The following is a 15,255-nucleotide window of genomic DNA, read 5'->3' on the forward strand; positions in this document are numbered from 1 at the left end:
AGCCGTTACCACTGCCATGCATTTGGTAAACACTCTGGGGGTTGTAGTAAGGCCAAAGGGCAATGTTCTGAACTGAAAATGGCTGGCTCCCAGCAGGAAGCGTGTCTCCTGGAGTGCCTATCCATTTTGATGTGGTAGCACACATGCTGTAAATCGACTGAGCACATCCAGTTGTCTTTCCCGATAAAGGGGAATATCGACTGCAGAGTGACCATTCGGAACTTTGATTTTCTTACATGCTTGTTGAGCCTGCTGAGATCTAGAATTGATCTCCAGTCCCGTGTCTTTTTTGGAACTAAAAAGAATCGAGAGCAAGTTCCTGATCCTACTTGCTCTGCGGGCACTTCTTGGATGACTCTCTTTTGTAGCAACGAGATGACCGCTGATGTTGCATAGTCTAGTTGGACGGGTGGTATGTCTAGAAGAGACTGGTTTGTTGGGGGTTCGGAAATAAAGGGAATCAGGTAACCTCTGGATATTACTGTGTGTACCCAACGATCTTGAGTGATAGTTAGCCAGGCGCTTGGGTACAGTGATATACGATCACAGACTGCCTCCAAAGACGGACAGTCGAGCAACCCCTCAGGGTCGATGGAAGGGACGATCAGAGAAAGCTTCTCTGTCTCCCTGATGTTGCGGACGTCCCCTGCCGCAAGGGCGGCGTCTTCCATTATATCCTCCCCCTCTGCCCCTCGGGAAGGGTTGACCTTGTGCCTGAGGAAAACCTTTTTGGGATTTGCGGAACCACATTTTCCCTCCTGTATTACGCTTGGGATAGGGACTGGATGGGAGAGAGAAACAGACTCCAACGGCAGATAAGGTTTTTCCTTCCTGCTCGCACCTAGTCAAGGTCTCTTTCACTTGGGGTCCAAAAAGAGATGAACCATCAAAGGGAACGTTAGTGAAGGAAGACTTGAAGGATTCTGTAAAATTACAATGCCGCATATACGAATGTCTCCTGAGGGCTATTCCTGCTGCGGCTGTCCTGCTCGCTCCATCTGCCGCATATGAGAACAGCCTCATGGAGGAGTTAGCTATGGAAGTAAGGGTGGAGAGCTGCGCGGAAACCTTGTCCATGGAACCCGGAGCTACTGAACCCTGGAGGGTATCTCCTAACTCTTTCAGGAGATCCCTCTGCAGACAAGTGAAATGAGTCAGGTAATTCAGCGATATTAGTGTAAATGCCACTAAAGAAAAAGTACGCTTCCCGTACGTATCCATCGTCCTGGATTCCTTGTTAGGAGGATGGATATTAGAAGACTCAGATAATTCCTTCTTGGTGGCCGCTGCTACCACCATAGCATCAACTGGTACTCCCTTGCTAAGGAAAGACTTATCCTCAGGTGCTGTCATAAATTTGTTTGACCTCCTCGGGGCAGCTTCCACTGAATCTGGAGAGGTCCATGCTTTCCATGAAATGACCCCCAAAAGTTGGTCATAAGGTGGTGTCACTCAAGAGGTGGAAGGTCGGGAGCCAAAGGCCTCAAGATACACTGATTCATCCTCAGTAGGGTTAGAGATCTTCCAATCACCCCTCTGTCTAAGGATTTCTAGGGTGTCAGAGAAGGAGACATCCTCAGAGGAAGATCTAGGGGAACCATCTGATTCCTCTAAATCAGTGTCTGATGTGACAGACTCAGGGGAATCGACATGTTTCCTCTTACATAATCTCTTCTGAGGGAGCTCTCCAGTGGGATATAATCTGGGGAGGTCTCGGAAGGGGGGGCGCCTCCAATGAGGGCTACTTGGGCCTCTGGTTCCCTACATTGGGGTGGCAGGGGGGGGAAACGTTGCTGCCTGCTGCTGGTGGGACACAGGTTCCAAAGGAATGGCTTTGGCAAAGGATAAAGCCTTCTCTATAGCTTCGAAAACCTTTCCCCCCGCTCCAAAGACCTCCGCTCCGAGAGGGCGGATGGTCGACTCCTAGCAAAAGGGAATGGCTCCGAAGCAGAAGTGGGAGCCGAGCTAAGTCGAGCCGAGGCTCCGAGAGGGAGGGTTGGTTCCGAAGAGAACCCAGGGTGACTGCCCCCACTGGAGTCGACACGAGAGCATTGGCTCCCAGAACCCTCAGCTCCAGACTGAGCCATCGAGGATAGAGTAATTGGCTCCGAGGAAACAGACTTAATCCCCGGAGCCAAATGGTCAAAGACAGAGGAACCTGATGTAATAGGCTCCAAGAGTGAAGCAGTCAGAGGAGGAATAGTGATCGGTACGGGGGACGGCTCCGAGACCTTTGGGTCTGGAGGGATCAATTTTCTAGCCAGAGCTGGATCCAAAAGCAACCTCTTCACCACTCTCTCAATGTCCTCATCTGATAGGGTCCTGGAGGATCTGGTGGAGACTGAAGGAGGCCTCCTTCTCTCCAAAATAGGAGATACAGCCTTGATGTTAGGCAAAACCTTTGGTACTGAAGATGGTCTCAGAACCGATGGAATAGACTGCACCGAAGATGAAGCAGAATCAAAAACGGAACTCCTTGGTTCCGACGCTTTAGACTTTTTGGTCGGCTCCGAAGTCGGGGTCGATAATTTTCTCTTTGAAGATTTTGGAGCTGCCTGACCAAGTTCCAGCTGTTCCTGGAAGGAACTAGTCATGAGACCCCTATCAATAAGTTTTCTCTTCCTTTCGATTAACACTCTTGTATACTAAAAGCGTGACAGAAGGTGCAAGGTTCCTGTAAATGGGCTTCACCCAGACAATATACGCAACTGGTGTGGCTGTCTGTAAGAGACATTTTCTGCGCACACCTGTCGCATTTTTTGAAGCCTGAAGGGCGATTATCCTTATCTTTAGACATAGTTAAAGACTAAAACATAAAGGTGTAAGGAAGAAGAAAAGTTGTTTTTTTTTAATAACAGTCACACACACACAGGGAGGAAAGGCCCTCTAATTTAAACGGGCTGTAAACTTTCAAAGACGAACAATAAAACATTTCATCTCTTCTTCGACTTGTTAGTCAGCATTACAATGTAATGGCTTTTTAGGTGATTTATGGTAGCTACTATGTTTTATGTTTTACGTAATCGTAGTACTTTAACATATTACATTATGTATTTCAACACTGAGGTTTTTCATATTGGCATATCTATTTTGTATTTAAGCATAAAACATTTTCTTCAAGTACAAAATTTTATTGAAAAATTTTTATTATTATTTATTTTAACAGTACACAATTTTGTGGGTAGTTTTTTTTTTACAATTTTGTGTGATAAGTATAAATGCACTGGTCACTTTAAATGCTGAATTGGATTAACTAATTAGGTGACTGATTTAGTATAATAGGAAGGTTCTGGTGTGTAATGGCTGTTCTGATGAAGTCCCTTACTTATGCCTAGGAACAAAAGTGCTTAACAGTCTTCTCATGTGGAAATGCTAATAAATTCATTTGCTTAAATGACTTGGATTGAAGGTTTGCTCTTTGGAATGTGATGTATTAGACTTGATTCCGTGGGACTACACAAGAGGTTTTTGCTGTTTCAAATATTTCTGGTGCCTCCTTGTTGCTGGTATAGTGGATTTCTCAGCCTTACAATGTTACCAGCTATATTCAATCTTAAAGGTAAATGCTCGATTAAAATACTATAAAATATACAAACTAAAAAAATCTCATGATATTTTCTAAATTATAAACTTATTCTGAATATAATTTAAGGAAGAAGTAGTGTTTTCTATGTGTCTAACTATTTAAAACAAGAGCCCTCTTTAACAAAAACTGCTAAATCAAAGCGTTCCACTATGGTAACAGCAGTACATTGCATTCATAAAAAGGCAAAACTAATTATCGCCTACCATACATAACAAAAACGTGACTCATTATTTTAAAAAAACGTAATCTTCATATATATATATATATATATATATATATATATATATATATATATATATATATATATATATATGGGGTCTACTTTATTTGCCCTAACTTTCGATTGACCGACACCCATTTGCCCAACCCCATTTGACCGAAATTTCATTTGACCAACACTTCAGTTGACCGACAAGTATTATTGGCAAGTAAAAGGGATATGCCCCCTTACCCACTATAGTGCGACCCTGGAGTTAGAATATATAGTTGGGGGTGTGGAGGGCACGGCCACCCACAATGGTGGGTGTGGGGGTGAAGCCCCCCACTTACTTTTGCTTTACTAAGCAATATTAAAGCAAAACTAAACAATATAATATGAAATTAAGTGGGGGGCTTCACTCACACCCCCCAACTATATAGTCTAACTCCAGGAACGCACTACAGTGGGGAAGGGGGCGTATCCCATTTTCTTGCCAATAACACTTGTCGGTCAAATGAAGTGTCTCGGGCAAATGGGTGTCGGTCAAACGGAAGTTAGGGCAAATGAAGTAGACCCATATATATATATATATATATATATATATATATATAAAAACAGTACAGTATGTAAACAGATGACATGAAAATGTAAAACTTCACTGGCAGTGTTGTCTAATAAGATATAAGTTTTGTATTTGTCTATGTATTAAAGCAAAAGCCCTCTTTAACAGAGACTCCCAAGTCAAAGTGTGTCACTATGATGTTTGTTTGTCTTTTCGGCTTTTCCCGGTTAGGGGTTGCCACAGCAGAACTCCGGTCCGCTAATGAGTGGCAGTAGATTTTTTATGGTACCGAGTTGCCATCCCGATGCCCAACCTTCAGTGAAGGCACGCCCATTCACACGTCTTTCGGAGGCCACTCGACCGTGGGGAGGACATGCAGACTCCACACAGAAGGCACTCAAGCCGAGAATCGAACAGGAGAACCTCTTGCTGTGAGGCAACAATGCTACCACTGTACCACCGTGGCTGATAACATCACCAAATTACATTCAAGAAAAATGCAAAACAGGTACACCGTGAATATACAGGCAAAAAAGGGTGTGGATTAATGAATATTAATAAAACCTAAAATAGCTTGGAGTTTACTTGCCACAGACCTAATACACTTTTGAAGGGATCAGCTTAACCCTACACAGGTACAAGTGCCACATTAATTATAAAACAACAGTCTATCATTTAATTAAAGAGAGAGAGACAATTCTATCAAAAGCAATTCTCCTATAATACCTCATATATGTGTTCTTTAGGGTTAAAACATCCTGAATGTGATTTTTGGATTGAAAAAACGCACATATTTGTTTTAACGTTAAAGAAAAGCCATAATGAGTAACAAATTAGTAAACCCTAGGATCAAATATATCTTGGACCTGCTGGGGGGATGTTCAAAACAAATATTAGCAACCAAATCTCCAAACAATGTTAAAAAAAAAATGGTTGCTCCATGCAGTTGTTACTAATTATTACAGTTTACTGCCTTTGTTCCACTGTTTAAAGGAACTTCATCATAACTACCCACACATCACTTCCACTTTCAATAAACAAGTAAAGAATGTGTCACATGATTAAAAAAAAAATCACAACTTAACCACATAAATGGAAAGCAATACAAATGTAAACACTGAATTTGGCTAGGGTTAAAATGGTCAGCAAGGGCAGATAGCCTAGTACTTGCCTATGAACCCCAAAAAGTCTTACCGATTCATTTAATATTACATTTAATGTTTCTTAAAAATGAAATTATTACATTTAATAATATAAAATCAAATCCTACCAATGCAGTTACAATTTTTTACAATTCCTGAAAACACTCACATTCCTATGAAAATAGTACGCCCATTATTTCACATCTATAGCTCTTAAAGTTAAAATACTAGTAATACATAACTTATCATTAATACCTGGAGGACATGTGGCGTTTAAAAGTAGCTCTCAATACAGCTCCCTATACTCCAAACAAGCCTCCAAATTCTCCCCTCTGAAATTCACTGCCACCTTTTCAAGGTCAAAGAAAATACATTTCTTGAAACTGTTATAAACCATAGCTTGTCTATATAAGGCACTGTTCAAATCTCCCACTCTTTTTGGATGAAACTCTTAGTATGAAATTGGTGAACAGAGGGTAGGACTCTAACATTCATAGAAAGGCTACATACTCTAACAGCTTTTTGCTCTACAATAGTTATCACCCGTCTGAAGAGAAATTTGTTAAGGAGTCAGATAGTGAGACTTAGGAAGATAGCATCTGATGATTACCTGTTTATGAATGGCATAAATAAGTTAAAGATGATGTTTCCAAATAGAGGACATCCCAGTGCAGTTGCTGAGGATGTGGCTAAGGGCATTTACAAAAATGGAAAAGATAAGTTTCCATCTTTATTATCCAGAGACTACACTTGTACAAAAAGAGTATAACAATGAATTTTCTAAAGCCATGATCCTTACATAACATGGAAACAAAGGGAAGGATATAGAGAGTATTTTGACAGGATCTGGAGAAATGCGTTTGAATCCTTTGATCTTATGGTAAGGCTGGAGCAGAAAATAAGGGTTGTTTATAAAAGAGTCAAAAATGTGAAGTCTCACTTAGAAATGGAACTGAAGAATGATCATAAAAGTGGTGGAAAGAAAAAAATGGATGACTACGTGCTTGGCACGTACACAATGTAGACATATATTGATACTATTAATATTATATATAATATATATATATATATATATATATATATATATATATATATATATATATATATATGTGATACTATTAATATTATAGTTAATAATAATCCTAGGAAAATATTTACAAATGTTAGGTATGATTGCAACACTAAGGTATAGCTTATATAGCCTGCTGTTCAAACTATACTGCATTTAATACCGGGAAAACACAAACAGTGTTGAAGGAAAGAATATACCACATAGGTTCATTGGTAGGTACTAGGCTATCGGTCCAAGGGCCTACGTAAGCCTAGCCAACAAGGTTCCCTGGCTTACGCCACCCAAGAAAAGTTATTTTCCTGTGCCACTGTCGAGCAGAGACACAAAAGTGATCCCCGGGATGTATTTCCTATTTCCCATCCACTCATCAAGACTTTTCTTGAAGAGTGCTAATGAAGAACTTTGCTTGACATAGATGGGTAGCCTGTTCCAGAGTATGGGAAGTCTCTAGGACAGGAATCTATTGCTCCAGCATGTCCTGTTTATTGTGGTGACAAGGTTTAGGTCCCTAGAGCACGTAGCTCGGAGGGATTGGGATTTATTTAGGTGTAGAATGTCCAACAGCTCTGGGTTTGACATAGTCTTATATGTTAGGCAGAGATCACCTCGGAGTAGGCGATATGCTACAGAGTAAAGCTGGTGTTTTATGAGATGGTCAGTGTAGGGCATTTGTTTGAGGCCAGTAATCCTCTTTGTGAGGTACTTTTGTGGCCTTTCCAGCTGCTGCAGATGTCTTGTGAGGTACATTCCAAAAGGGGCGTTTGTACTCTATAATGGGTCTACTGAGTGTCGAGTAGAGGGGAACAATGACCTCTTTTTTCCTGGATGAGAACCCTTTTATGATGAGGTGTGCCACATAGGACTTCCTGACTACTGTGGCGATGTGACTATCAAAGGAGAGACTACTGTCCACCTGGGTCCCAAGGCCTCATCACACATTCGGTGTTAAGTAGATTGCTGCCTATGTGGTAGTTCATGGGTACAGAGTTTTTACCAAAGGGGATGACACTGCACTTTTTGGCACTGTGCTTGAGGCCATGGCTCTGACACCAGGTATCTGTCTCAGAGGCGCCCTTCTGTAGGATGTCCACATCATTTGGGGACTTGACTATGGCTCCTAGTTTGCAGTCATCTGCAAACTTTGTGTATTAACCTGTACTTCAGAGAAGTAGATACCAAACAGGGGAGGTCCCAGGATGGAACCCTGTGGTAGCTCCACTTGTCACTGCTTTGAGGTCAGATTTGGAGTCTGTAACTTTTACAGTGTGGGTTCTGTCAGTGAGCCAGTTGGCAACCCATCTTGTGACGTAGGGATTTGTACCTAGTTTAGTGAGTTTAGCTAGAATTCCAGAATAGGGGATGGTGTTGAAAGCCTTGGCAAGGTCAAGATAGGCTGTGTGAACCACCTTACCCTCATCTATGGCTTTGGTGATTGCCTCAAAAAAAGTCGATTAGGTTCAGGAGGCATGATCTGCCTTTTACAAACCCGAGCTGGGTGGGATCCACAGTTTGGAGGTTACCAATGTCTTTGTTTATGAGTTCCATGATGATGCATTCCATGGCTTTGCAGACCAGGCTCGTCAGGCTAATAGGTCGATAGTTCCTGGGATCAGTGGTGGCTCCCCCTTTGTGGAGTGGGATAACTGTTGCTGTGCACCATTCAGTGGGCACAAAGCCTGGTGCAAGGCTATTATTAAACATGGTGCTTAAGTGGGGAGCCAGTTAGTTCTGAAGTTCGTGTAAAATGCAGCCTGGGATGTTGTCCGGTCCCATGGATGCTGTGTTTTTGGGTTTAGAGAGTGCAGCTTTTACGTGCATAGTTGTGATTACAGGGACTCTGCATTCTTCCTGTATAGATATGGGCCCTTCAGGGGATGAGGGGGGGGGGTAACGTTATCTGCCAGGATATTGGCAATATCAGTTGGTTCTGTAATTTTCGTGCCGTTGTGCTGTAACTCAGAGCAGATCTGGGTGTTGCCATCGAGATTCTTGACATAGCTATAGAATGCTTTGTGGTTGTCCTTAGAATTAGTGGCGATTTTGTTTTCGTAGCTAGCTTTGGAGGATTTTATAAGGGATCTCAGATTCTTACTGAGGCTGACCAGGGAACTCCTCCATTCATGGGATTTTACTCTCTTTTGCAATAGTTTCTTCCCTCTGTTGTACAGTTTGTTTATGGCAGGGGACCACCAGATTGGCTTCCTTTTTTTTGGAGGATAGCATCTTGGTTCTGTTTGGGATAGCACGATCCATGCACTCGTGTAAGTGCTTATATAGTGCATTTGTGTTGGATTCAGCAGTTGTAACTGTTCCATCTGCATGGGTGTCATGAAGTTCACCACTTCTGTCTTATGAAGCATGAAGTTGGCTTTGGGAGAAATTTTTTACCATGGTTTCCTTAATCGGGGGTGGGGGCGGGATGTGGATATCAAGGGTGATTAGCTTATGGCTGGATCGGACCAACGAGGAGTTGACTTCAGGTGTGGAACACCGGTCACTCATGTTGGTAATCATTCAATAAGACTGGAGGATTCGAACAATGCCTTATATATGAATACTATAGTATATAACAATTTCAGAAGATTTATTTTCTTCGTCCTGAAAAAAGTGGCAGTGAAATATAGAGGGGGGAGTGGGAGGCCCGTTTGGAGTACAGAGAGCTGTACTGGTGACTCCTTTTAAATGCCACACGTCCAATAAGTATTAATAATACGTTTTGTATTAACAGGGTTTTAACTTTAAGAGCTGTAAAACTTTGAAGTAGATGTAAAATAATCTGCATACTATTTTTATAATGAATGTGGATATTTTTAGGAATTGTAAAAAAAAAAATGAAATGCACTGGTGGGACCTGAGTATATATTATTAAAGTAAATCTATAGGAATTTATTGCAATATTTATATGTTTACTACTTCACATTTATGTGGTGTTAATTCGTTCATGGTTTGATTGGTATTTTTTAAAATGTGATGCATTATTTACTTATTTACTGAAAGTGGAAAGGATGTGTGGGAAGTTCTGATGAAGTTCTATTAAACAGTGGAATGAAAGCACTGAACTGTAACAAACAGTGACAACTGCACAAAACGTCCCTGTTTTTATTTTTAAAACAAATATTATAGACTTCCAGTTGGTCGAAGTTGTTTCAAAAAAGATACACCAATTGTAAACACAGCATAATTTTATACAGGTGATGAATTCAGAAAATATGATTTACATACAAAAAATGCTGTACTGCTAGGGAAAAAGTAAAATGTGTTGTAGTAAATGTATTTTATTTACAGTTTGTCTTTAAAGTTAGGTTTTACTTACACTTTCTGGTTCCCCCTCCTGAGTTCTATGTACATTTTCTTCTAAAGGAAAAGAAAAAAATATATAAATTAAGTTTATACGTGTGTAAAATAAGCGTTCATTATATAAGCAAGCATATCTAATGTATAGGTACAGTTTAATTAAGATGAACACTTCTGTTATATTCCTCTAACTCCATTTCACTTCAGAGAGTGCTACAGTCCCTTCACTAGTACTACTATCAGGGTTACAAGTATTTTGTAGTCTGGGAACAGTACGACTTCACAACCATACATCCTATCTTAATAGGTGCAGCATATTTTCCAGTTTCAAGATCTTCTGCATGAAGTATTCAATGTAAACACTGAGGCATACTGCATTCATATGCGCACACTACATTAATTCAGCATCAGTAGTCCTGGAATGCAAATTATGCAGTTTAGGGTAGAAAGAGACTTCAGAGTTTAACTTCTAGTATATACCTTTCTAAGTCTACGCTATTTTAGCACTCCCTCACAGACTAGTAAAATGCAATTAAAAGCAAGTGAGTAACAATAAAAGTAGCAAATGTGGTTACCCTGGAGAAAGAAGTGGTGATTGAATCCTGTCCAGAAAGGAATATCTGAAGAAAAAAATAAAAAACAGTTGCAAAAAAAAATAAACAAACAAATAAAAAAATAACGACTCTAGCCGCATTTGACTACATTGATTTATTTAACATTTTTTTACTGGGAAAGTCTGACCTGGAATGAAGCCAATTTTCAGCGGAGGTCCGGGGAGAAATGCTCCAGACATGGTAGAATCATTTGCTGAATTGACTGTGGAGGATAACAGCCCGAAGATGGCTTCCACAGCCATGTAAGAAAAAATACATAATATGTAGCATGAAATTTTCAAAATAAATGAATTGTACAGAAGCCAGGAGGAAGTGGAAGAAACTTTGTCTACATATGCAGAGGCTAAGCAGCACAGAAAGAAAATGCCAACACATGGAGTGAAAAGCAGGAGGAATTCTTAGGAAAAAAATGACTGAATTAGAAGATAGAACTAGGAGGAAAATCTAACATTTTCTAAAATATCTGAAAAAATAGACAAAACCACTGACTGAAATATATAAGGGAGCAGATACATAAATTACGTGGTTCACCATTGCAAGATATATTATTTGAAAGGAAGCAATGTGTTGCAGTACTCTTGAGGGATCCTCCACCCAAGACAACACGAATGTCCAGCCCATATACAAAAGATTAGTCTGGCTGCTGTATGGTGCGTCGGATGTCGCACGTAGGAACCATAAACTGTGGGCCATAAATGTGACGTCTACATGCACAGACCCAGAACCGAATGCCCCAGTTGGACAATCGTCTAAGGGTAGCTGATAAGGATACCACCCAGAAAGGGAAAAAAACAGAGGTCCTAAATGGGGGTAGGAGGGTGGGATAGGAATACTGCAATATGGAAGGACATCTATAGTTATGATAAGATTTTACACAACTATTCTATGTCCTTCTATTTTCATGTTGCAGTATTCTAACATGAGGGAGAATACGAAAGCTCAACCTATGCTATGGGAGGTGGAAGAAGATGCACGCTCTATGAACCCATGCAGTATGGCTTTAGCAAATCCTGCCCTAGCTCTAGAGATGTAGTTCAGTTTATAATGTTTAGTGAAAGTGTGGACTGAAGTCCAAGTGGTTGCCTCTAAAATGGTGGCTGTGTCTAGTCCTTTAAAAAATGCCCCTGAGGAGGCCACTGCCCTGGTGTAGTGGGCTCTCACAGTGTAAGGTAACTGTTTGCCATGAAAGGAGTAGCAGAATTATTTTGCGCTGGAAATCCATGAGGAGGCAGTTTGTTTGAAAACAGTTTTTCCCAGATCCCTGTGGTGAAAAGATACAACCAACTGGTTGGATGTTTTGATGTTCTTAGTCTTGTCTAGATAAAATCTAAATTGTCTGTGAACATCATGGGAATGGAGCACTCTCTCACTGTCATTCTGTGGGGAAGGAAAGAAAGTGGGCAAGTGAACAGGCTGGTTAAGGGATAGTTCACTGACCCCTTTAGGCATAAAGGAGGGGTTTGTATGAAGAGAGACCCTATCCTTATGAAAAATTAGGTAAGGTGGGTTAGCCATGAGTGCTTGTAACTCTGAGATGCATCTGGCCAAAGTTAAGGCTACAAGAAGTGAACATCTTTAAGGTGGCTGAAGCTGCTGGTTCAAAGGGAGCAGTAGTGAGTTTTTTCCAGAATAAAATTAAAGTCCCAAGGAGGAGGGATGGGTTTCCTTGGTGGCCTGATGTGAACTGCCCCCTTAAGGAAAAGCTTTTCCTCTAATCTGGATAGTAATGGGGGACTGAGAGGTAAACAAGCAGAGATAGCTGACAAGTGGACTTTAACTGAGGAGTATGAAAGTTCAGACTTAAGGAGGTCATACAAATAAGACAAAACTAGAGGTACATCTGCATGAAAGGGATCTAGTAGTCTGTGAAGACACCGACTGGAGAACCTTTTCTACTTGGATAAATAGGATCTTCTAGTAGAGGGTTTCCTGGTCTCCTGCAGGACAGAAAGCACTTGCATACTGGAGCTGTTTGGTTAGCATCAACTTTATTACAAGCTGAGATAAGTACAAACTTGCAGTGTTATAAGATAGTACTGAATTTTATTTTTTTTTTGTTTATTGTTTCATTGAATATTGTGTTAAAAATAGTACTGCATTTATCTGCTTATTTATTTGTTTACTGAAAACTGGAAGCTCTGTCTCTCCCTGTCTGCAGTTAGTTTATTCATATCACTTAATTGTTATTAGGTGTAGAAGTCTCAGCCTAGAGGGATTCTCTGTGCCTTAAAAGTCTTAGTCCCTTATCTCTGAAATTATTTCTGCTGAATAGTTGCATACTGGAGCTGTTTGGTTAGCATCAACTTTATTACAAGCTGAGATAAGTACAAACTTGTGGTGTTATAAGATAGTACTGAATTTTATTTTTTCTGTTTATTGTTTCATTGAATATTGTGTTAAAAATAGTACTGCATTTATCTGCTTATTTATTTGTTTACTGAAAATTGAAAGCTCTCTCTCTGTCTCTCCCTGTCTGCAGTTAGTTTTCAAAAAACACACGAAAGTCACCACACGTCAAGATTTAATGAAGCTTTCAGGTCTACACCCTTCCTCAGCATATAAAAAATACATCCATTCATTACTTTTAAATAGAGGATTAATTCTATCACATGATTAAGCCAGCCAAAATACTTAAAGGAACATGAACAATTAACCTATCCTAAACATTAGTTAAAATCTAACTTTTATAAGCATTCATTGAAAACATTCATTAAAAAGATTGTTATAAATACTAAACATTTACATATACAGTATAAAATATAAAAATGTAAACAATATATAAACATATAGGAAGTAACAGAGCCACAAACATTCAAAGATATTGTTTTTGCCTATTTATCAAAATTGGTTTTATACTAACAGCACTATTAAGACCAGGTGGTTTATCTGCTTGTAAACAAACTATCCATTCATATTCCCTTGTTTGTAGATAGTTATCTAGATCACCTCCCCTTGGTCCTAGAGTAAACACACAAATAACTCTAAATTTAAATATGTGATCTGGGAAGTCCATTATATGCCTATACAACCCATTTGATTCAACTTTTCTTTTCATTTCAGACTTGTGCTCTATTATTCTATCCTTTAATTTCCTACATGTTTTTCCCACATAAAATACATTACATTGTGTGCACGTTGCTAAATAAACTAATTTTGTCATATTACAGTCAGCCCTACATTTAAAGGTAAATTCTTCATTTGTTAAGGAATGCTGAAAATATCCTATTGTTTCATATATAGCCATACAACAAGTGCAATTATGACACTTATATGTTCCTATTTTAGTTGGTATATTTTTTGGAACATCAATAAAATCTTTATAACAGAGCATTTGTTTTATTGATTGCCCATTCCTGTAGGCAAATCTTGGTCTCAAACCCAGGATGTCCCTCAATTCCGGTTGGGCCATCAGTATCACCCAGTTCTTTTCAATAATCTTACGAACTTTTATGGTGTTGGTGTTATAACTTGTAACAAATCTTACAACATTATCTTTTATTTTATTTTCACCACCTTCTGTTATTTGATCTTGATGTTCCGTATTTGTGAATCCAAAGATAGGTATATATATGTTTTTTCTTCCTTGTATAACCTCATCACATGCTTGATTTACATCTGTTAACAAATAATCACTTTTCACAAATTCATCCTTCATTTTATTAAGCTGCTCTATAAAACTATTTTCCTCAGTAGTAAGTCTACTAATTCTTATTAATTGTGACTTTAAAATTCCCTTGTAAATATGTGGTGGGTGCATACTGTTCATCTTAAGATATCTTTCAGCATATACTTCCTTCTTATGTACCCTAGTTACTACTCTATCATAGTTTTTTTTAGATGTGAGTATTCAGAAAAACTATCTCATGTAATGAGTATTCCATTTTAAACTCAAAATAATCTGTAGTACTATTCGAATACTGCACAAAACTCTCTAATTCAAGTACTGTCCCTGTCCACGTAAAAAAACAATCATCCACAAATCTACAATAGCTATTTAGCAAATGGCTAAATCTATTAGTTTCATTCATTACATATTCCTTTTCCCAGATATATAGCACCATATTGGCAAAACTATTGGCCACTGATGTTCCCATGGCCACCCCATTTAGTTGTTGATATGGCGTTCCATCAAAAATAAAAATATTTTTTGTCAACACCAACTCAAGTAATGAACATATATTTTCTATCTCACGTGGTTGAAGCATAGATTCCATCATTAACAATTTTCTAATGGCATCTATTCCATATTCTATCGGGATTACTGTAAATAATGATGCTATATCAAGTGTAACTAGAAAAAAGTTCATCCCTACTTCTTTTCTTCTATACCACGTATCAAACTTTTCCAAAAAATGAAATGTATCCTTTAGTATGGTAGTACATTTGGGTAAGTATTTAGCCAACACTCTTTGCAAGTATATAGATATAGGTTCTGTGACCCACCCTTTTCCTGAGACTATAGGTCTCAAAGGGGGGTCACTCATAGATTTGTGTAATTTTGGTATTCCATAAATTTGAGGAAAATTCCTCAGGAAAAGGGTGGGTCACAGAACCTATATCTATATACTTGCAAAGAGTGTTGGCTAAATACTTAATGTACTACCATACTAAAGGATACATTTCATTTTTTGGAAACGTTTGATACGTGGTATACAAGAAAAGAAGTAGGGATGAACTTTTTCCTAGTTACACTTGATATAGCATCATTATTTACAGTCATCCCGATAGAATATGGAATAGATGCCATTAGAAAATTGTTAATGATGGAATCTATGCTTCAACCACG

The 15,255-nt window shown here is 39.2% G+C and overlaps 1 protein-coding gene across 42 annotated transcripts in view; it reads right to left on the reverse strand.

The window, feature by feature from the left end:
• The window catches only part of LOC122809254 (titin-like), a 3,339,665-nt gene that overhangs the window by 53,108 nt on the left and 3,271,302 nt on the right, over nucleotides 1-15,255 (reverse strand). For 38 of the 42 annotated variants that reach the window (XM_044080625.1, XM_044080596.1, XM_044080621.1 and 35 more), the window contains 2 exons: nucleotides 10,431-10,475; nucleotides 9,875-9,915 (listed from right to left, as the gene is read on the reverse strand). In XM_044080625.1, coding sequence (XP_043936560.1) covers nucleotides 9,875-9,915; nucleotides 10,431-10,475 — 86 coding nt within the window. The remainder of the gene's footprint in view (nucleotides 1-9,874; nucleotides 9,916-10,430; nucleotides 10,476-15,255) is intronic. The other 4 variants (XM_044080601.1, XM_044080604.1, XM_044080603.1 and 1 more) reach the window with 2 other exon arrangements.

Source organism: Protopterus annectens, chromosome 8.part0, assembly GCF_019279795.1.
Source record: "Protopterus annectens isolate FY-2018-M chromosome 8.part0, PAN1.0, whole genome shotgun sequence".
Taxonomy (NCBI): domain Eukaryota; kingdom Metazoa; phylum Chordata; order Ceratodontiformes; family Protopteridae; genus Protopterus; species Protopterus annectens.